This window comes from Furipterus horrens, unplaced genomic scaffold (assembly GCF_987537825.1).
Source record: "Furipterus horrens unplaced genomic scaffold, mFurHor1.1.pri manual_scaffold_3, whole genome shotgun sequence".
Taxonomy (NCBI): Eukaryota; Metazoa; Chordata; class Mammalia; order Chiroptera; family Furipteridae; genus Furipterus; species Furipterus horrens.
In genome coordinates this window covers 188408999-188432108 of record NW_028327173.1, presented here as the reverse complement: position 1 = coordinate 188432108, position 23110 = coordinate 188408999, and the positions used below count along the sequence as shown (strand labels likewise).

Genomic DNA, 23110 nt, shown 5'->3' with positions numbered 1-23110 from the left:
TGATCTGCCCTTAGCCTGACTGATTGACAGGGAAAAAAAAAAAAAGAAACAAAACCAAAGTATGGAAAGAAAATAACTGATGATCTAGAATTCTATATCTAGAAAAAAACACTCTTCAAAAAATTAAGATGAAAAAAGAGATTTTGGATAAACATAAATTGAGAGAATTTATCTCCAGCAGACCTGCACTAAAGAAAATAGTAAAGGTATTTTTAGACAAAAGAAAAATGATTCCAGAGGATTGGAAGAATTAACATCATTAAAATGTCCATATGACCCAAAGCAATCTATAGATTTAATGCAATTCCTATTAAAATACCAATGACATATTTCACAGATCTAGAACAAATATTTTAAAAATGTATATGGAATAAAAAGTGATCCCAAATAGCCTCAGCAATCTTGAGAAAGAGGAACAAAGTAGGAGGGATCACAATACCTGATATCAAACTATATTACAAAGCCACTGTAATCAAAACAGTCTGGTACTGGCATAAGAACAGATGCATAGATCAATGGAACAGAATAGAGAGCCCAGAAATAAACCCAGGTCTCTGTGGTCAATTAATATTTGACAAAGGGGACATGCACATACAATGAAGTAAAGATAGCCTCTTCAATAAATGGTGTTGGGAGAACTGGACTGGTACATGCAAAAAAAAAAAAAAAAAAAGATACTAGATCACCAACTTACACCATACACCAGAATAAACTCAAAATGGATAGAAGACTTACATGTAAGTCATGACACCATAAAAGTCCTAGAGGAAAACAGGAAGGAAAATTTCACATATCCCACATAGCAATATTTTTGCCACTATATCTCCTAAGGCAAGGGAAATAAAGGAAAAAAAATAACAAATGGGGCTACATCAAACTAAAAAGCCTCTGTACAGCTAAAGAAACCATCATCAAAATGAAAAGAGAACCAACTGTATGGGAGAACATATTTGCCAATGATACATGAGATAAGGGTTTGAGCTCCAAAATATATAAAGAACTCATGTAACTCAACACCAGGAAGACAAACAATACAATTTAAAAATTGGCAAAAAATCTGAATAGATACTTCTCCAGGGAGGACATACAGAGGGCCCATAGACATATGAAAAGATGCTCAACATCACTAGCCATCAGTGAGATACAAACTAAAACCACAATGATATATCATCTGTCAGAATGGACATCATTAATAAATCAACAAACAACATGTGCTGGCAAGGATGTGGAGAAAAGGAACCCTAGTGCACTGTTGGTGGGAATGCAGACTGGTGCAGCCATTGTAGAAAACTGTATGGAATTCCTTTAAAAAACTAAAAATGGAACTGCCTTTTGACCTAGCCATTCTGCTGTTGGGAATATACCCTAAGAACCCCAAATCACCATGTTCATAGTGGCACTATTTACAATAACCAAGTGCTAAAAACAGCCTAAGTGCCCATCAGTAAATGAGTGGATCAAAAAAGTGTGGTACATTTACACAATAGAATACTATGCAGCAGAAATAAAGAAGGAACTTCTACCTTTTGCAACAGCATAGATGGAACTGGAGATTATGCTAAGTTAAATAAGGCAGTCAGTGAAAGACAAATACCATATGACCTCACCTACAAAAGGAATCTAATGAACAAAATAAACTAACAAACAAAATAGAGCCACAGTCATGGAAACATGGAAGAGACAGAAAGTGACCAGAGAGGAGGGGGAGGGGGATAATGGTGGAAAGAAGGGGAAGGGACTAGACAAAGAACGTGTATGAATGACCCATGGACAGGGACAACAGGGTAGGGAGTGATTATGGGAGCCAGGGCTGTGATGGGCAAAGGAGGGTAAAGGGGGAAAAATAGAATAACAATAAAAATGATTTAATTTTTAAGAAGATCAAAAAGAAAAATGATCCCAGGTGGAAGAAATGATCATATCAATAAATATATATAACAATTATATTTAGCAAATAAAACAAAATTTTATAAAACCAAATGGTAGAGTCTTTTAGGGTTTTAAAATAAAGAATATTCAATCTGACCATATATCAGGATGTCAGTAATCATCTTCTTTTCAAGAAAGAACAGAAATCCAGTAACTTAACTGTGGGATCATCCCAAATATTAATCCTATCCCATTATAATTATTTAACTAGTTCCCTTTCAACAGATATTTGATTTATTTCCATCTCTGGATATTATTCACTATAGAGACATGAATATTCATTTGGATGGAAGAATGTTTATATCTATATTTCTACCTTTGTATTTTTTTCATTCCCTTATTGTAGTAACTTTTTAGAAGTGGAAATGCTGACCAAAACTTTTTTCCATTTCCAGTTTTAATCTGTATTGGTAAATTAACAGATTTTGAAAATATCGTACTCCTATCCCCCAATGATTTTAACACATTCATTTTCCAGTCACCAATATCTATTAGATTTTAGTTGTTCTTGTTCAAACTACTGAGAATGGGGAATTTACTCTGCAGTCATTTATGTTCTCCATAGTGTAAGGATACAGGAGTGTCTGTGGATAGAGTAAGGAACTATCTGAAAAAAATAAAATCTTAGACTCTGAAATAAAAAATAAAAAATAAAAGAATAAATGAAGCCTTAAACACACCAAAGGCTTTTCAAATTAGAAAGTTATACTCATGGAAATGCATCATAAAACCACATTGAGCTATCCCCCACACTAAAAATAACATCCCTTTCATCTGGGGACACTGATACCACTGGTCTAGGACTGGTCCGTTCTCCTGTGTCCTGCCAACCAAGATAATATGATTGGGAGCTCTGCCTCTGGCCAGCCTAATCCTTGGGGAAAGGAAAACAGAGCAGCTTTTTCCTAAAACAATAAAAAACCTTCAAAATATTCAAAGAAAGGAATCTTAAAATGCAGGTTGAACAATTAAATTAGTTACCCAGAACACTCTCTGAAGTTTACCCTTGAGAATTTTATTTAATGTTAAGAAAAGAATGAAAAAAAACCCTAAAAGTTCAAGACCAAAATGCACTTGTTTTAAACATCCTTAGTTACCTGTTTTTTAAATTTTATTTAGTTTAATTATTTAAAGAAAATTATAAAGAAAGCAAATAAGCAAAGGAGACTAGGAAAGAATAAACAGAAAGAAAAATGTTCATTTCTTTATTTTAGGTATTGAAAGACCTAGAATGTCAGAACTGGAAGTAGTTTTGAGATCACCCAGCTCAGCTAACCTCTCACTTTAAAAATGACAGAACTGGACTTAACCTTGAAACACAGAAACAACTTGTGCACAGCTAAAAGTGAACTAGTGGTGCAGCCACAATAAACACCCAGATATCTTAGCCCAGTTACACACTCTTTCCATGACACCCTTAATCTATCTACATACAAGGAAAAGAGGGGCAGGCAATTCAGTTATCGTTAGTATTTGGTTCAAAATTTCATTGGTCCCAAGAGATCTTTAACAGCTCCCAGGTATAACCTAGTGAAAAAAAGTCCTTCCTTAGTCCTTCTCATTACCTTCAGATCCTCTCTACATCTTATCAGTAACCAAATCCTGTTGATTCTACCTTCTAACCATCTCTCAGACACACCCCTTCTACATGACTACTGCCACTGATTTGGGCATCATTTTTCCCTCACTTGAATACATGTAAAATCACTAACCTATCCTTCTGCCTACAATCCTATCCTTTCTCTTACATCTTAAACATGTGACTTTCCTGTTTCAAATTCTTTCCTGGAGAATTTCATTGTGAAGAAAAACAAAGTCTCAATGGTCAACCCTTGCTTTTGGTATAATACCTGCCTGAGTCAGAGACTTATTAGTAAACAGATGGCTCATATAATACAGGACAATTCAAGGAAGGTTTACTTCATTGAGGACCAAGTATAAAGGTCCTTTCATCTAAAGGGTATAGGAGAACCATAAGGAAATGCTCAGGAAGCTCTGACACAAGGAAGGACCACTGTGTAGTGCATGGCTTCCAAAGTGGCCCACTGAGATCTCCACCTTCTATACTCATGCCCTTGCAGAAACCCTCCCCTAGTGACAAACCCAGTGACTTGCTCCTAATGAAGGGATGGGATGCTATGTCCAACATTAGGTTATAAAATAGTGAGACTCCCTCTACCAATCCTCACCTGCTCTGGCTCCTCTCTGTGGCCCATTCTGATGAAACAAGCTGCCTTGTTGTGAGCTGCCCTAGAGAGATGCACATGTGGCAAGGAACTGAGAGTGGGTTTTGACCCACAACCAGTGAGGAACTGAAGCCACCCTTCCTACAGCACTCCAGGAACTGAATCCAGCCAACACCCATATATGTGAGCTTGGTATTGAACCTTTTCCCCAACTGAGGTTTCAGATGCATCTGCAGTCTCAGGTCACATCATGATTGTGGCTTTGTAAAAGACCCTGAACCACAGGACTCATCTAATCTGCACTAGGATTACTGACCCACAGAAACCACGACATATAAATATGTGTAAGCCACTGAGTTTGGGGTAATCACCACAGATATATTACTAATACAATCTGGAACCACCTCAAGGCCCAAAAAGATGAGTGGAGGGAAGGGGTATTGGGATCCAGAAGAGGAGAGCATCTGCCTTGAGAAGGGGAATGACCTTCAGTCAAGGGACACAGCCATTGCAAGACCTTGTCCAGAGGGAGCCAAGGGAAGAAATACCCTGATTTTGCTCTTCTTCCTCCCTCCCCATGCTCCTATTGGCCAAGTCCAATTGAAAGTCAGAGGTCATAGAAGTTTGGTACATGTCCAACATCCAAACCCGTTGCATGATGTACAAGGTTTTCATGATCTGTCCCTAATTACCCACCCATGTCTATTTCTCAACCTTTCATCCAGGAATGTAGCTTCTTGAACAGGCACTTAAGGTTTCCAAACTCAGTTTAAAACATCACAACTCTGCCCCTTTACATGTGTTGATCCTTGTGCTTCCTACAGTTTTTCTCCCCTTCTCTGCCAGGTTGGGTCTGCTGCATGGGCAACAGCAGACCCTCCATATCACCCTGCCCAGGCTCTGTAGCTTCAGCTTCACTGGAGAGGACACTCCAGCGTCATCACAAGATGTCGATTCAACACGGGAGGAGACAGATACCATGTCACTCCCGAGTTGGACTGCACAGCCATTCTCGGCGGTGCAGATAGACTCTTAAGAAGCTACACCATCGTCTCTCGAGACGGACGGCTGCCGACGGCCAGGTTAATTCTAATGATATTTCAAGAATTAAATCAGACTTTGCCTGAGCCTTGCGCAAAACCAACAGTTCTCAATGCGTCAGGCCATCAGTGAGACTCATGGAGCACCAACAGAGTGCACATGGGCAGAGACACGGGTGACTAGGCTTGGACTGGGGCTGCTACTTCTGGTGCTGCTTCTACCCACGCGAATTTATTCAAATCAAACAATCTCTGTAACACCTGCAAGTAACCCCACCCACAATACCACAACTAACCCAAATCCAGTGAATGCTACCACCAAGGTTAAGTGATAGTGCTCTGCAGTCAACAGCCAGTCTCTTTGTGACCTCATTCTCTCTTCTATGTCTCTACTGTTGAAAGATTTGGGCCAAGAAACGTCTATACTTCTCCGTCTTCTAAACTCAATCCAAACAGCAACTAGTGTGACAAGGAAAAAACAGGTCTTCATTGAATCTAATTCCACACCTAGTTTTATTGACACAGAAAATGTTGAGGATCTCAAATTTGATTGGTTTGAAGAGCATGTTCAAGATTTGACTAGATGATGAATGCCAATATTAAATCTGCTGGACTTTCATGTACAAGATGAAGAAAACACATCCGAAATTAGTTCAGATATGATTTCCTTCAGTGTGGCTTAAGAAGTGTGGACATATAAAATTCTACCTTGAAAACGAACAGATTTTATCTTATCTAGAGATAAAGGATGACATTTGGAACAGAGTCAGTTTTCCTTTGGTTCATTACAGTAATAAGGCCATAAAATATTAGGTAATGCAAAAAGCTACGGTTCTATTTATATTTACATTAGAAGGAAATTCCAGGTGTTCCTATAGATCCTCAATGCATTATTGTTTCACAGTGCTCATTTAATGCAGAAGTAACTCTAGATAAAGTTTTACCTTTTTACGCTATCACTGGTCTCTTGGGAACTGAACTCTTTCCTTTGAGGCTTTGGATATGACATAGCATTTGACTTTTTGTGTAGTAATTGATATGTGCCAGGGCAATGATGGATTGGAATCTACCCCAAATCCAAACATAATGAGTAAATTTTGCCCATATTCAAAAAGAGTGCCAGATTCATTTAGCTAAACTCATCCCAAAGAGAAGCACACTGACCTCAACTAATTTCAAAATGCTTTTTATTTCTGCATATGTTGAATACTTTTTACAGTTTAAAACATGATCAGTTTTGACAAATCTTAAAATTGAAAAGGCAAGTAATATGAAGAAGTCAAAACTGTAAATTAGGTATTTGGGAAGTGAAGACTGGGAGTTTACATTAAATTCAGAAAAACTTTTATACTCTTTCTGTGTATACATATATATTTTAACTCTGAATCAAAATAGCCACATTTGGAACACTTTCTATTATTGGCGAGTATTTTTAGATAGTTAGAACCTAATCCAAAGCCTAACACGGGCTTGATTCTGGAAAGCAAATCTTTTCACAACTGCCTCGATGCACAGAACTTTTAAAAATAGACATTCCCTAAAGTCTTTTGTTCACATGGTCAAGCACTGATGCTTAGATATTCCAGTATCTAATATGGCCACAGTAGTCTTGATAACCAAAGTCATTTTTTTCCATCTTTAGAAACCTACCCAGGAACACCATACACAGCAGATCTCAAGCTACTGTGTGTGTGAATGAACATTTCATTTCAAACCTGAATGCTGTTCATCTATTTTGGATTTATATTGTGTTTGTGTATTTATCCTTTGATTCATGGTAATTTGTCATGTTATGAAATTGAGTTGCATTGAACACAAACTGTAAATGAAAAGAAATGGCTGAAAGAGAAAAATAAATAAAGCAGGTGCCAAATCCTCTGGGTGTCTTCTATGACACCACCATTCTCTCTCCTGATATGGACCTCATGACCCTTCTATCTCCTCCAAGACCCATTGTCTAGTTACCTATCTCTGCCCCACTGTCCTGTGGGTTCATTCAGGGAATAGTTCTCATCTTACATTCCTACCATCAATCGGTGTTTGACACACAAATGACACTCAATAAATATTTGCTGATTAGTTTCTAATTTTCATCATGCCTTTGTCACCAGGGTATGCAGGTTCCGGGACTCAGTTGTGCTGGCCTCAACAACGGCCTTTTGTGAATTCCAGAATCACACTCTATTCCCAGCTTTCTCCCCACCCTTGCCTCTTCCAGGCTAGATCTCTCCCTTCTTGGTGCATACCACTGCCTGTGTAACTAAAATAGTCCTGTTTCCTTTCTGGAAGTATGCCTAATTCATTTTCTGCCCACGACTTCAAGGGTCCTAGATCATTAGAGAAAAGTGGCCTTGGGGTATCAGAGTAGCACAAAGATGAGAACCAAATTCTAGCAGAATAGAAGTTAATAAACAGAAGCTAGCAATGGCATGCTATTTACCAACCCCTTTGATATACAGGAATATTGGCTTTTTCTTCTTTCTGTAAAACTCCTAGTTCATCTGTGACACTATAAAATATCTTAAATGTTATTAGTAAACCAAACACATCACCGACCCAGTAACTACTTTAACTGTTGAATATTAAATTATTACAACTACAATTTTTTTCTTCTGATGTCTGATTACATTGGATTTGATCGTAACCCAAATTAGGTTACCTAGAGAAGTGTAAAATATTTCCAGAAAAGTTCAAAAGACACACACATAGTCTCACAACATTGTTTTGCCATCAGGGAAGTATATCAACTTTTAAAAGATCAAAAAGTTACAGAATGAAACTTTGAAATCATTGCAGAAAGGTACTCACATTATTTACTCTAAGCCCATCACTTTACAGAGGAGGAAGTGAAGCCAAGTAACATTTTATTTATTAATTTGATGATAAGTACACAGGGTTCATTTTATTATGCTTCTTTCCACCTACATGAACAATGAGTGTGTGTGTGTGTGTGTGTGTGTGTGTGTGTGTGTGATTTGTAAGAAGTAGCATAGTTGAGAAGGAGAAAAAGAAAGAGGAAAAGAAGAAGGCAAACTGAGAAACAGAACCAAGAAGGTAAGGTCCCTCATCCAGAGTACCAGTAAGTATGGGAGCTGGGACAAGATATCCAGAGCTCTCATCTCCCTCCCTGACATCTTCCACCTCCTGACCCAAGCCTCTGTCACATTAAGTTACAATTTTCCCATCTAATAGCCCAGAATTCTACCAAATCAAAGTACCAGTCTAGTTGGAAGTTTGTCAAGAGACATTGTTAACACTAGGGAACCAAACAAAATCAGAAAGTAACCTACCCGCCCCACCCCCCCCAAAAAATTTCAGTTATAAAAGAAAGTACACATTTCAGAAAGTCTTTATGCAGGGAACAAGAGTACCAGCAAGTAGAATGAAGGTTTAGCATTACAATGTTCAGCGTTAACCCAAGTCCACCCTCCAAGAATAAGCAGAAAAACCCAACAATGTAGGAATGGTTGGTGGTTGACACCATGGTGGTAAAAAGGATTCGGGGGTGGGGGTGGCGGGTAGGTTGGCTACCTGGACATAATCACTAGGAAATTGCTGAGCAACTTTAAGCAAGTGACTCATCATCTACATACTTTAGTACTCTCACCTATAAACTGAGGGTGTTGACCTAGAAAATCTTTAAGATGAAGCTACTAAAATTCCTAATTTTAAGTCTATGTCAAGAGCTAGGTATTTCTACATCTTGAGAAATTTACAAATAATTATGAAATCTAAAACCCATTTCAAAATACCAACTTCCCTGTTTCTTTGCAAAGCATACTCCACCTGGATATTGTAAAATATACTAAACAAGTGTTTTAAACTTAGTTGGGTATCAGATTCTTCTGAAAATATAATTTTAATTTTTTTGTTTATTTTTTGTGTGTCTATGAGGTAGTTTTTGTTTTTTATTCTTAAACCCTTCACCTTTTTCACCCATTCCTGCAACTCCACTCCCCTCTTATAGCTGTCAATTTGTTCTTTATCTGTGAGTCTGTTTCTCTTTTGTTTTTAGTTTATTTTGTTCATTAGATTCTGAATATGAATGAAATTGTATGGTTTCTGTCTTTCTCTGACTGGCTTATTTCACTTAGCATAATGCTCTCCAGATCTATCCATGCAGTCACAAAGGGTAAAATTTCTTTCTTTTGTGTGTCCAAGTATATTCCATTGTGTAAATGTATCAAAGTTTTTTATCCAGTCATCTACTGATGGACACTTGAGCTGCTTCCATATCTTGGTGATTATAAATAGTACTGCAATGAACATGGGGATGCATATATTCTTTCAAATTAGTGTTTCAGGTTTCTTTGAATATATACTCAGAAGTGGAATCACTGGGTCATACTACAGTTCAATTTTTAAATTTTTGAGGAGACTCCAACATTTTAAAACTCAGATTCCTAGAACCCAACTCAGACCTATAAAATAAAAATATCTTTAAGGATAAGCATTTTTATCATTTTTGTAAATAATCTGATACACAGCCAGATTCAAATATTATCCCTACATTGAGCAATTCAGTGACCAAGGATCTTTTGGACCCAGGAATACAAAAAAGGTTAGCAGGTACAGGCACAACTTAATAAATAATTAAGCTTTTCTTTTAAATAGATTTTTAATGGAACCAATACATTTTTCATACACACTTCCAATCCGAAATGTGAATATGAAGGATGAAAAACTAAATTAAAAAGTCTGTTCAAGTCAATAAATAAATCATGCTTGGGAAAGTACAACTTCTTACAGTTAATGACGTAGAAAACATAAAAAGAAAATAAAGAGTATTCTCAAATGTGTGAACTTAGGAAACCCACCCATCATTACTCATATGTCAGAAGGTTACCACCCCAAATGGCATTTAAAAGTCACAACAACATTATGGACATAATCATCCTGCTTATTAGTCAGAAGTCTACCTAAAAGCTCCATTTTTCTAGATTTGGCTTTTAAGATGTCAACACCTAAATCAACACAGCATAGTCCAAGCAAAAATTTCACACTGAAAATGTCTGACAAGAGAAAGAAACAACAAACAAGAGAAAGAAAACAAAAATGAAAGCACTATTTGCACAGGTTTTAAATGTAAATTTTTGTTGTAGACCTCCAAGTAAATCTTGAATAAATTGTTACATAAAGGATGTCCACAGAAAATGTTTTGAATTGACCATGGTTTCAAGGATCAATCTTTAGTTACACCTTGAGGACAGTGACCTGTAGTGGGTACATCTTGTCCATAGCCAACAATTATAAGAAAAACTAGGTGAATATTCTTTGTTTTCAATACAACAATGGCTTAAGTAAGTAAGCTGAACTAGGTTTAAATGATTCCAGGTCCTAGACTCATACTGGACAATAAGTGTGCCTTCTTCTTTCTAATAGGTTGAACAGATTCAATATTTTTTATAGCCATTAACCAATATCTCAAATAACATGAATACATGCATACCTGTCACCCACAAATGTGTCATGAGGAAGCAAGATATATTTCCACTATATAAAACGAATGAGTAGTGGTTCATTTCTCCAAAGAACTACAGCAACTCACAACTTTGTTTATCAGCTAAAGCAACAGAGAGAGAGAGAGAGAGAGAGAGAGAGAGAGAGAGAGAGAGAGAGAGATTTTCCTGCTACTGCCTAAAAAGTAAAAATTAAGTCCCCATAAACTTATAGAAAGTTTCCCCTTCAACATAACAGCAAATATTCCAGGGGAAAGGTGTTTGAATTGCATGACATTTACATTTCCTATTAACCTTGAATAATACAGTTATTTGCAATCTCCTAAATAAACTAAATATATCTGTAATATTTTCCTGTGTCTTAAAAAAGCAACTCACTGTATGAATGTACTTTAGTCAACTTATTAACAGCATCAACATTTATATATTTTATAATGCATTTCATCTCCAGTATCACCATCTCTATAAGAACTAAAGATAAAAGAAAAAGAAGCATTCATTATGGACCACCTCCAGGCCAAGCAGTATGTAAGATGTCTTATTTACTTTATCTAAATAAATCTTCACAATAACCCCATGAGGCATCATCCTTCCTCCCAAGTTATTTTTCTTCTCTTTATACATAAAAAAACTGAGGCTCACAGAAGTTAAATAGGTGACTCCAGGTCACACTTCTAGGAAGTGGCAGAGTTGCAACTTTAACCCAGGTCTAACTCCAAGCCCCATGTCTCTACAAGCCAGGCATAGGGTCTCTCAGTTTGAGGTGGATTAAGAAGGTAATGATGAATAAAAATATTTCTATTATTCTGTATGACTCACTAATCGCCTAGCTCCATTAAACTATTTTTTTCTTTACCACAACTTAATAAGCATCTCTCTTAGAAAAAGGTCATCAAAGCATTCTATTGCAAAGCAAAGAATTAAAGAATCTGTTATTCAAAGCAGAAATAGTTTGAGAGTTCTATTTTTATGCAGAAAAGAGAAAAATTCACCATACTGATCATCCAGAAATATCTAGTTCAACATTGCCCATATGATTAATAGAGCTCAAAAAAATAAAAAAGAATACACAGAACCCAGCAGATAACTCAAATATTTAGTGAAACAAATGAACATTAATTCATTTTCCTTAATATGTAATATAGTTAGTTTAAATTTTCATAAACAGACAAACATTAAAAAGTCATATAAGAAGAAGCAGTTCATTTCCTTAAATTCGGTATGTGCCCAAATAAAAGTTATGTGTCATATTTCCTTCCTTTAAAATGCATTCTCCCAAATGTCTCTATTTGAATTAATAACATCAACGTCTTTCTATAACTCAAGGTCAAGAAACCCAGTCATCTCTGATTCTCTATTCACCTCCTAATTCTGTATTCATTCAGTTTCCAAGTCATTTTTAATTCAGACTCTAATCCCTCTGCTCAGTCCTGCTTAATTCTGAAGGTCATGTCCCCTGCTAGATTAGTATCCTCCTTACCTTTCTCAAAGACACAGAAATATCCCTCCTGGAGCTTCCAATTGACCCTGATATCAATGCATTTGCTGTATGGGGGCAAGACTCATAATCCCAAAAAGATGTTGATTTTACAACCTTCAGCATAAAAGTTTTTCATGATTCATTGCCTATGATTTCGCATTCTAAAATCTGGTTCCATCCAGCCACTCTTCCCAGATTCTTACCTCCATTTACTTCTAGTAATTCATCCTATGCCTAAACTAACCAATTCTGGTTGCTATTCATTTTCTCCAACTCTTTGGCTTTGCAAAATACATCTCACCACCTGGACCATCCTTTCCACGTAAGCAATCTTACCCATCCTTTAAAACTGAGTTCAAAGACCACTCCTCCACAAGCCCTTCCCTGACCTCTGAGGGTGGAAGTAATGGCCCCCTCCTCTGAGATTATATAACAATCTACGTGCACTTCTCTTTTGGAAATGAACACTTAGACTCTATTACAGTTATTTGTGTATATCTCATATTTCTCACCAGCAGTAACCATTTACTACATACAGACCTCTGTATTCCCCATAGCATCTAGACCAGTTCTTGTACATACTATGGGCTCGAAGAACATTCAATTAATAAATATTACAGTAAGGCCTTTATACCAAAGGAGAAAATGTCTCCATTTGTATTACTTAGGTGATCTTTGAGTTTAAAGAAAAAAAAAATCACATAATGTTTTTCCAAGTATTCAATACCAAGTATGAATAAAACTAACTTCCTTGAATTTTAGAATTGGAGACTCAGAGGACCTGAGAAGAATATGATATCTGTGTCAGTCAAGGCAGTTTAGGCAGGAAACATTTGTTGAGCTGCCAACCAGCGGTCAACCCTACAGAGAACACATACACACAGGCAGCATCACAGCCTTTACCCAGGTGCCTTACTTTGCGGTAGACTATCATGTTTGGAGAACTGTCCTCTGGGTCAGCAGTCCCCACTGCTCTTTGATCCCCGGATCCCTGAGCCATCCTGGATGTCTTCACTCACACTGTAAAAATAAATGAATAGGCCATTAAGACATGCAATATTATATAATGAGAACTCTGCAATGCAAAGAACTAAGTATCTTTGGGCAGGTGGCATGAAAACAAAACACGATGTAATTTTTTATTTTGCTTCATTAGTTTAAACCATATTTTTTTTTAAATTAGGGGACAATTGTGGTCTTACTGTCCACATACATCTTTCTAATCCCAGAATTGTGCTCTCCAGGGGTAATTATATGGCAGTCTTAAGTAATCCCCTGAAGACAAATAAAACCATTCATTTTGATGTTGGTTTTATTTCTTAACAAAGCTTATTTATTAATTCTATGCATTAAAATATGAATATTTTATCAGGGAAATGCAAATCAAAGTGACAATGAGATACCACTTGATACTCACTAGGAAGGTTATAAGAATAAAAACAAAACCTGAAATAACAAGCATTGGAAAAGATGTGGGTAAATTGGTACCTTTGCATGTTATTGGTAGGAAATGAAAAACAGTTTGGTTGTTCCTCAAAAACTTAAACACAGAATTACCATATAACCTGGCAATTCCACTCCTAAGAACTGAAAATAGGTATTCAAACAAATACTTGAACATGACTGCTCATAACAGCACTATTCCTAATTGTCAAAATAGGAAAATGATTCAATGTCCATCAACTGGTGAATGGATAAACAAAATATGGCTTATCCCTACAATGGGATATAATTCAGCCATAAAAAGTAATAAAGCACTGATACATACTACAACATAGATTAACCTTGAAAGCACTATGCTAAATAAAAGGAGCTAAAGACCAAAGATCACTGCAAGTGACTGAATGTATATGTCCCCTCAAAATTCACATGTTGAAATCCTAACCCCTAGTGTAATGATATTAGGAGGCAGAACCTTTGGGAAGTGATTAGTGCCTTATAAAAGAGATCCCAGAGAGATGTTTTATGAATGAGGAAGCTATTTATGAACCAGAAAGCAGGCCCTCACAAGACACCAAATCTTTCCAAGTCTTGATCTTGAACTTTCCAGCCTCCAGAATTGTGAGAAATAAATTTCTGCTGTTTATAAGCTACACAGTCTATGGTATTCTGTCACAGCAGCCTGAATGGACTAAGACAATGACATAATGTAGGATTCCATTGACATAAAATATCTCAAATAGGGAAATCTAGAGAGACAAAAAGCAGATTGGTAGTTACCAGCAGCTGGAGAGAGAAGGCATTGGGGAAACTCTTTAATGGATATGAGGTCTCTTTTGTAGATGATCAAAACATTTTTCAACTGGATAGAGGTGATGGCTACAGACAACATTGTGAATGTACTAAGTGCTGCTGGAATGTATGTTTTAAAACGGTTAATTTTATGAGCACTGTTATGAATGCAGGAGATTGGCTATGATAAAGGCAGTAGTGACAAAAGAGAGGCTATTACAATTCAAAATAAAAACTCACGCATTTGTGAATTTCACCTCAATTAAGAAAAATGAGTATTTTTAATTTGACCTTTAAAACACCTGAAAAGACAGCAGTGAGACAATGAGAACATACAAAATTTTTGAGTAAAGAAGCCAGTACAATTCTTGGTATGACAATATATTTGCTGGGTGACCTCGAGCAAGTTAAATAACTTGCTGGACATTGGTTTCTCTATGTTAGTTTTATTTTAAAATGTATATGTTGAACACTTGCTATGTACCTAGAACCATGCCAAGGCATCTTCTTGGTACATTGCTTTCATCAGTGAAATATGAGTTTTACTGACTACTCACAGGCAAGGGTCAAATAAACTGTATCGTATAAAGCCATAAAAGTCCTGTACAAATGTTATCACTAATCTAAGAACCTGCCTGGGTTATTTGCACAAAATTCATAGGCTTTTCATCAAAGAAACTTTTATAAATACCATACTTAACAGAAAAGGCCATTATACTTTTTTTTTTAAATTCAGGAAACATTTTATTATAAAATAAGTTGGTACCAAAGGTCATGCCATAAAAATAAGTTTGGGCAGAAAATGAGGAAGAGATGGGAATTTGTAATTTATTTAATTACCCAAAGTATCCTATTTGTATAACGTTGGTTGCTTTCTTCATCATTCATGAATTAGGGTGCATTTTCAAAGCTAGACTACATGAAGCGATAAAGAACATCATTCTATTATTTCTACTCATGGCAATATCAGAATTTCTATGAATATAGTGATTATTATTCTGATGAGTGGCTTTTAAAGTTAAATGAAGAACACACTGTTTTATTCATAAATAACTATTTATTTACCTACTCCTTTGCCTTAATATAGAATATGACTAAGCATGAAAAACAAGAATTGAGTCCATTCATGTATGCTCATTTGTCTATGTAACAGAGCCATTTTGAGTTCCTATTGCTTCATTTTAAAACGAACACTTTCACTTTAATGAGCACATTATCTTCCACCTAGAAAACTGTGTTATAACAGTAAGGTCTGAAATGACCTAGAAACAATCATGTCAGTGCTCCCTTTGCCTTTCCCTGACTCTCTTCCCTGCCCCCCAACAGAAATATTTCTGTGTGTTAAAACAGGCTGATGTGCCAGGATCTGGACTTTAGACTGCTAAGTGAATGCAGTCAGGAATTTTAGCGAGTCTAGAATGTAGTAGAAAAGCTTCTAGTTTTCATTCCTCCATCAACTCATTTTGAAATTGAAGCAAGTCATTTACCTCTCCTGTATCTAGAAAGAATCATTTCTAAAATGCTTTCCAGTCCTTATGCTAGCAGTTGTTAGAGAGAATGGGACGCAAAACCTACATAGGTAAAGATATTCTGAATAAATTCATTCGCTACAAAGCTAGTGTTCATTCATGGAATAGATTTTCAATCATTACAATATAGTATAAAATACTTATTTTTAAATGAAGTACAATAGAAATAGGAATATTTTAAATTTAGTAGCAGAAAAAAACAAAACCTTCGTTATTTATGTATACTGCATGTATATACACATAGTATATAATTTTAATAACTGAATCATGTGAATGTTTTTCTGAAAACACACAACTACATTTCAATAGAAAGGAAACATGTTGATATTATTTTCCTATTTTAGTGTAAAACTAACAAAAGAGGAAAACTTAAAATGTGTTAAGACCATGCATTTCAGAGCCTCCAAGAAGAGACAGGATACTTTAGTGGTTACAAATCAGCCTCTGTCATCACACAGATCTACTTCTGGATCCTGGCTCTACCACTTACTAGCTGTGTGATCTGGGGCAAGTTACTTCTTCACCCCTCCGTGCCTTTGTTTCCTTATCTGCCACAAACTTCAGTCCCAGCATAGTGGAAAGCCTTCTGAACTGGGAGGCCTGGTTCCCCTACCTGGTCAACAACTCAATAACTGCTGGAACCAAGCCAAGCCACTGCTTCTCTGCACCCCAGCTGGATGTTAGCTATAAAACCCAGCATCATTAGTATTCCCTCCAGTTTTGACCTAGAGCTCAGAACTGCAAACTTCTAAATTTCCTTCAAAGGCTCTTCAGAATATTACACACCACATTTTTTCCATCACTCCCTATATCCTAGCCCAATGGCTCTATTCACAACAGTGCTCATGCTGAACTTCTCAAAAAATCACAGAAATGGGGGTAAGCTTTCTTTTCCAGACTTAGCATTCCTCCCCTTGAAGCAACTCCTGTAATACCTCCACCCACTACTAGGTGCCATAGGACTCAACACTTATTCTTGGAGAAAACACAGAGCATCCACTCACAAGGCTCCATGCTAGGCTCTGGAGATATAAAGATAAATCACACGCAGATGCTCTCATTAAAGCATTCAGAGTCCAGGAGTGGTAACAGACATGTCCACGAAAGTAGAACATTGTGGCATATGGTGTTCAGTTATGATAACACAGAACAGGAGGAAGGGGCAACTGAGACCAGAGCAGGAGGACAAACAGGAGTCTGGGAGCGGCAGAAAAGGACGCTGGAGTCTAGGTGATAATCAGGCATAGGCATCTGAAGACCTAGAAGTGGACACTCAAGAAAAAAAAAGATGATCTGATCTCAAGGAGATTGAGTGGGAGAACAGCCCAATGTGGAGAGTGAAGTAACAGGGACTCCCACCCATCTGGACTGATGACTTTGTGTACTTACTCATCAGGGGTCTTCTCCACTAGAAAGCCAGTTCTGCCTGGGCAGAGTCTTTGTCAATGGGGTTCGCTCCCTATCCCTGGCACCTAGAACAGGGCCTGGAACACAGTTGGTGCTCAAATATTTTAAAATAAATAATGGAACTGATAAGATTCTACCAAGATGCAAGTATACTCCTTCTGGAACACTCACCTAGATAATAAGGCATTAAAACTGCCCAACAAAAGGGTTCTTTCTCACCAAAGACCTATGTATGGAATCACACGTGAAGATTTTCCCAGGGTTTATCAGTATGGATCAGCTCTGAACGCAGGAATCCACTTTTGGAACCCATGAGCAATTTAGGTAAGAAGGAATGTGTGGGAGGGTGGGAAGTGTAGTGAGGAGAGACCCTTTGAATAGCAGAACAATTGAGCACCTCTGACTCAAACTCTGATTAATAAATCTTTTGAAAGTCGGGACTGCAATTTACTCCAAACTTCTACTGCATTTGTGGCTCACAGTTCTAATAAATGCCAGGTGTTTTCCTTTGTAATGACAGCTTCTTTACAGCAATCAAAGCCCAGTGTCCAGCAGATAGCAATGCTGAGCAGAGCAGATAGGAAAGACCCAATGATGTGGAAAAGGAAGGGGCTTGGCAGTCAGACCAGGAATTGCATCCTCAGCTCTGGTCACACCAAGGTCACACCAAGCCTAAGCTTTCAGCTCTTCGCCTGGAAGATGAGAACCCTCTACTTTGCAAGGTTGCTTTTGAAGAGAGAATAAAGTAAGTCATGTAAATCCCTAGCAACAAATGAATGTAGAAACGGATGAGCAATGTCGTTCTCCACCAGTGTTTGGCCAAGTGAACTTCCCAGGCCTCCTGCACCAGAATCACTGGAGAAGCCCTTCCCCACCCTCAGATATTCTGACTAGGTGCATACGGGATGACGCAAACAGCAGTTTACCAAGCTCCTCAGGAAATACTGATACCCAACTAAGAGACAGACCACGACAATTACACTACAACGCCATTACAATCATTATCACATGCAGCTAAAAGCCTTAAGATGTCACTCCTGCCACTGTTAGTGCCCAACCCTCAAAGTCCTATTCAGGAAAATGTCTAGGAGAAGTAATCAAGTGCTGACTGTAATATAGTCTGAATATTTATGCGGCCAAATAAGAATTCTGTTGATGTTACTTCCTCTCCTCCGTATTATATCAAATTTACATTGTTTGCCTCAGCCCATTAAAACTCAATGGATTTTCTTCTGACATTGGCAATGTTAAGCACTTCAGAAAAAAATTTACAAGATGTGTGCTAGCTCAGTAGTACAAGCTTGTTTATATAGTTCTAATCAGGCTGAGTGGGCAGGAACCTCAAGGGGGAAGAAGGAAGAAAACAGCTATAAAGAACAAATAACTCCTCCTGTTACAGCAGAGACTGCCAACTTGAAATTTTCTATATGCTCAAAGTTCAGATGTCCAATGACAGACCGAGTGTCTGTTTCAGGTAATGCACAAAGATCTTAAAGCAAGGTGACCGAGCTCAATCCCCAGGGGACAATTCTGGTGGCAATACCAGGCACCCAGTCTTTTATTGGGATATAACTCCTTGATCATTTCAGGACTTGAGTTAGAATCCAGTGGTTCCCAAAAGCTGATCCAAGGGCCTGAACCAGATTAGCAGTCTCAAAATCACCTGGGGAGATTCTAAAGGTACATGTTCCTGGTTCCCATGCTCCAGAAATTCTAATCCAGTCAACCTAAGGTGGTCCCTAGAGATTTATGGTTATGAACCACTGACCTCGATTCCATGGAGCCTGCCTTCTCTTCACCTGATCCCTCCCTCCAGTTCCAGGTTGCAGTCATGCTGAAGTTGGGCTCCTTTAACTTCCCTTGCATTTAAGCAACAACTCACTTTAATGTGTAAAGCAAGGGTCATGGTATCAAAGAACTGGCTCTCAAGCCTGGCCTTTCTACTTAAGTGCTGTGTGACCATGAGCAACTTCCTGCTATGCTTATTTATATTGATGGTGCTCGGCCTTGCTGGCTCATCCAAATCACCCAGGCAGTGCCTCACAGCAACTGTAGCAAGTGGGTGTTATTATTCCTACCCTACAGATGAGGAAATTGAGGCTCCAGAACATAGGTAGCTTGCCCAAAGTAGCACAGTTTGTTGGTCAGGAAACTAAAATTCAAACTCAGGGCTGACTCCAGTGCCCACAGACTTCACAATATGTCAGCCTTGGTATCCAGTAAAATAATCTATATAAAGAACTTAAAACAAAATTGTGTAAATATACACAATTTAAGTTTATACCTAAATATAAAATGCTTAGCATCTACATACTATAAAGTACTCAGGAGCAGATACTACTGGTACATAGAACAACTGGTACACAGTAGGTCCTCAACTACTTTGTGGTGTTTTCTTTCTAACTCCTAGTGCATCAGTGAAGTTGAGTTTCCCATACCCAGTCTATCTTAAGACATATAAATAAGCGCAATTCTCTCTGGGTTGCCACAGCTGTCTGACAGTCCAAACAAACTAATCTACCAAAGCCATTTATAAAGAAAAATATTTTTGCATTCCTTATATTAAACAGTAATCCTAAAAATTAAGCTGGGAGGGAGAAGTAGAACATTCTTCACATAACAGGATGTGCTTGGCCATGTGATATGCCTCCTAGCTCTTTTAATACAACCGCTGCTTGAAGTTCAAGTCCACCCAGGCACCTCCTTTTACCAGGGCTCTGAATTCCACATGCTCTGGACACTCTCAGACCCTGCCAACTCCCCACGGACTCTTTCTGCCTTTTGAGCTCTTCTTTCGCATACGGTATACCCGCTATGTCCTTCTACCTTCTCTCTGAACTTTGACCTTCTGTGACCTTAATGGAAATCTGGCTTCATGCAAGCTCATCCCCCCTTACACCTTTGTTCTCCCTTCACATATTTCAAGACCAGGAAGGAAAGTAAGCATCTTCCCAGCTGTCCATTGTTATTTTAAATGGTTTCCCTCCCATCCTCCTACCCAGATCCCTGCTCTTGTAAAACTCTGATCACCAGGCTATGCCCTTTCCTAGCCATCATCACCTGTGTCCTGCATCCCTCCTGCTTATGCCCTTTCATTTCCTGAAGACTCAGGTTCTGGTTCCAATTCTCAGAGGTTTACTCCAGCCCTTAGTCAACCTCAGTAACTGGAACATCAGAATCAAAGACCTAATTGCAAGCCTGGTTTCTCCATGCTTTTTATTTCCTTGCCTGAGCCCTTTTCCTTCATGCTTCCTCTCCAGCCACTGCCTCCCCTGGGCACGTGCTGAACCTTATCATCACCAGTGCCTGTCCCACCTCAGAGGGCCTACCGTACCTACCTCCCCTCTTTACAGCTCAGGTACTCTACATTCACTGCAAACATTCTTCTAAGTTATTTAGACAGTCAGCCTACAACTTTAATTTTTTTTTTCCTTCTCTCATTGGCTCATTATAATCAATCACTCAATAGCTCCCTTGCAAATATCCTTCACTCCCTCACCTCCCACTTTCTGTGTCATGTCTCCTGGCAGATCTCCCACATTGACAGAACCATACAATATCCACACAATACCCGAATATCCAAGCTCACATCCAAGCAGTTGAACACTTTGGGGTGGGGGTGGGGGTAGGGGTAAGGAGGAAATTACACAACCAGGCTGACTAGTGGCATTTTAAATTCATAAGCACAAACTTGAAATGAGTTAATCAATACTGCCCACCAAATCTAAAATGTTTTCCTACCAAGTCTGACCTCCTTTTCTGGATTGGTTATCTCTTACCTTCTGCTTGTTCACACTTTGCACACAGTCTTAGTTGATGGGGTCACTTCAAACTCCATTGAAGAAATGGGAGCCAGCAGAAGGCAAGTCTTTCCTCCCGAGGCAGCCTCACCTAAACCATCCTGCTCTTGGTCTTCCCTCCTATTGCAATGGAGGAACTGTTGCTGCATTTACCTAAGAAAAGTTGCTCTACTTTTGCTTTGCACTAGAAGGTTATAGAACAATTCTCCTCTCCTCATCCCACCACACCAATGGGGCTCTTGTATAACACAGTGAATTACAGCAAAAAGACCTCCAAAATACAAAGTCTTTGAGGAGCACTTAGGAAACCTAAAGTCAAGAGAGGAGACTAAAACAGGGGAATTTTAAGCTTCTGGCACCTACAGCCACAGCAAACATTAAACACAGCCCAACTCCCAGCCAAATTAAATAAAAAGCCACACTAAAGGCCTAGTTATCTCAGCTCCTGTTATCTGACACATCATGTTTGGCTTTCAAGCAGTCGTCAGAACCAGACTCAGATATGAACAGATGTTGAAATTATCAGAAAGGAAATTCAGTTCTAGCCAAGTGGCTCAGTTCATTGGAGCGTCTTTCTGTATACTAAAAGGTTGCGGGTTTGATTCCCAGTCAGGGCATATACATACCTAGGTTGCAGGTTCATATGTGAGGCAACTGATTGATGTTTCTCATACATTGATGTGTGTGTGTGTGTGTGTGTGTGTGTGTCTCAATCCTTAGGTGAGGATTTAAAAATGAGAGAGAAAGGAAATTCAAAATAACTATGATTAAATATGTTAAGGGCTTTAATGGGAAAAGTAGGTGGTAATTAAAACAGAGAGACAGAAACTTTTTTTTTAAAGAAATCCTTAAAAAGAGAAATGCTACAAGTCAAAAACACTGTGACCAATTAAAAATGCTCATTGGTAAACTCAAAATGGCCAAGGAAATAATCAGTGAATTTTAATAGAAACTTCGTAAATGAGAGAGAAAAAGAATTTTTAAAAAGTGGAAAAGAATATCCAAGAACTACAGTACAATATCAAAAATGTAACTAACCTAAGTGTAATTACAACAGCAGAAAAAGAAAGAGAAAAAGCAGTAAAAGTAATATTCAAAGGAATAATGACTGATAGCTTTGTAAAGTTAATGATATACACCAAACCAGATCCAGGCAGATCAGAAAACACCAATCAGGATTAAAAAAAAAAACCCAAAAACAAACACTGCAGAAAATCGAAGACAAAGAGGAAACCTTGAAAGAAACCGGGGGGAAGGTGGAGTGAAATACTTGAAATATATTTCAAAATACATTTCAAGAAAAAGCCAAAGTCTAGAATTCTATATTTAGTGAAACTATCCTTCAAAAGTGAAGTAAAAACACCAACTTTCTCAGACAAACAAAAGCTGACCAAGTTCTCTAAGTAAATTTGCCCTGCAAGAAATGCTAAAAGAAGTTCTTCAGGCAAAACTTCTTTTATATAGGTCAGAAACTTGGGTCCACAGAAAGAAAGAACAAACATCAAGGAAGAAATAAATGAAGGAAAAATAAAATCTTCTATTTACTATTTCTTAATTCATCTAAGAGAAAGGAGTAAGACCCTTTTGGACAATGTTCATGGGAAACAAAAAATAATATTTTTAAAAAATACTACCATATCAATGTCTAACATAGAGTTCCAGAGTCACTCTTGACAATCAATAGTTCAAGACTGGCAAACTAGGGCTGGAGGGACAAGTCTAGTCTGCTGCCTGTTTTTGTATCATCTATGAGCTAAGAATGTCTTTCCAATTTTTAATTTTGAAAGAGTAATATTTTATAACACATGAAAACCATATAAAAGTCAAATCTCTGTGTCCATAATATTTTATAAATAAGCTCCCATTTGTTTGCCTACTGTCTATGACTGCTTTTATGCTATAACAGCAGAATTGCGTAGTTGTAACAGAGACCATATTGCCCACAGAGCTCAAAATATTCACTATTTGGTCCTTTACATAAAAGGTTATGTGAAAATAAAAGCATAAATTAAAAAATAATAATTTTGTGTTCCCTTCACAAGTCCAAT

The 23110-nt window shown here is 37.7% G+C and overlaps 1 protein-coding gene across 8 annotated transcripts in view; it reads right to left on the bottom strand.

Moving 5' to 3' along the window:
- The window catches only part of RGS6 (regulator of G protein signaling 6), a 464067-nt gene that overhangs the window by 428090 nt on the left and 12867 nt on the right, over positions 1-23110 (bottom strand). For 7 of the 8 annotated variants that reach the window (XM_090271078.1, XM_090271080.1, XM_090271082.1 and 4 more), the window contains exon 2: positions 13011-13114. In XM_090271078.1, the coding sequence (XP_090127204.1) occupies positions 13011-13094 (84 nt within the window). In that variant the 5' untranslated portion in view covers positions 13095-13114. Of the gene's footprint in view, positions 1-13010; positions 13115-23110 lie in introns of those variants that run through there. The other variant, XM_090271079.1, reaches the window with a different exon arrangement.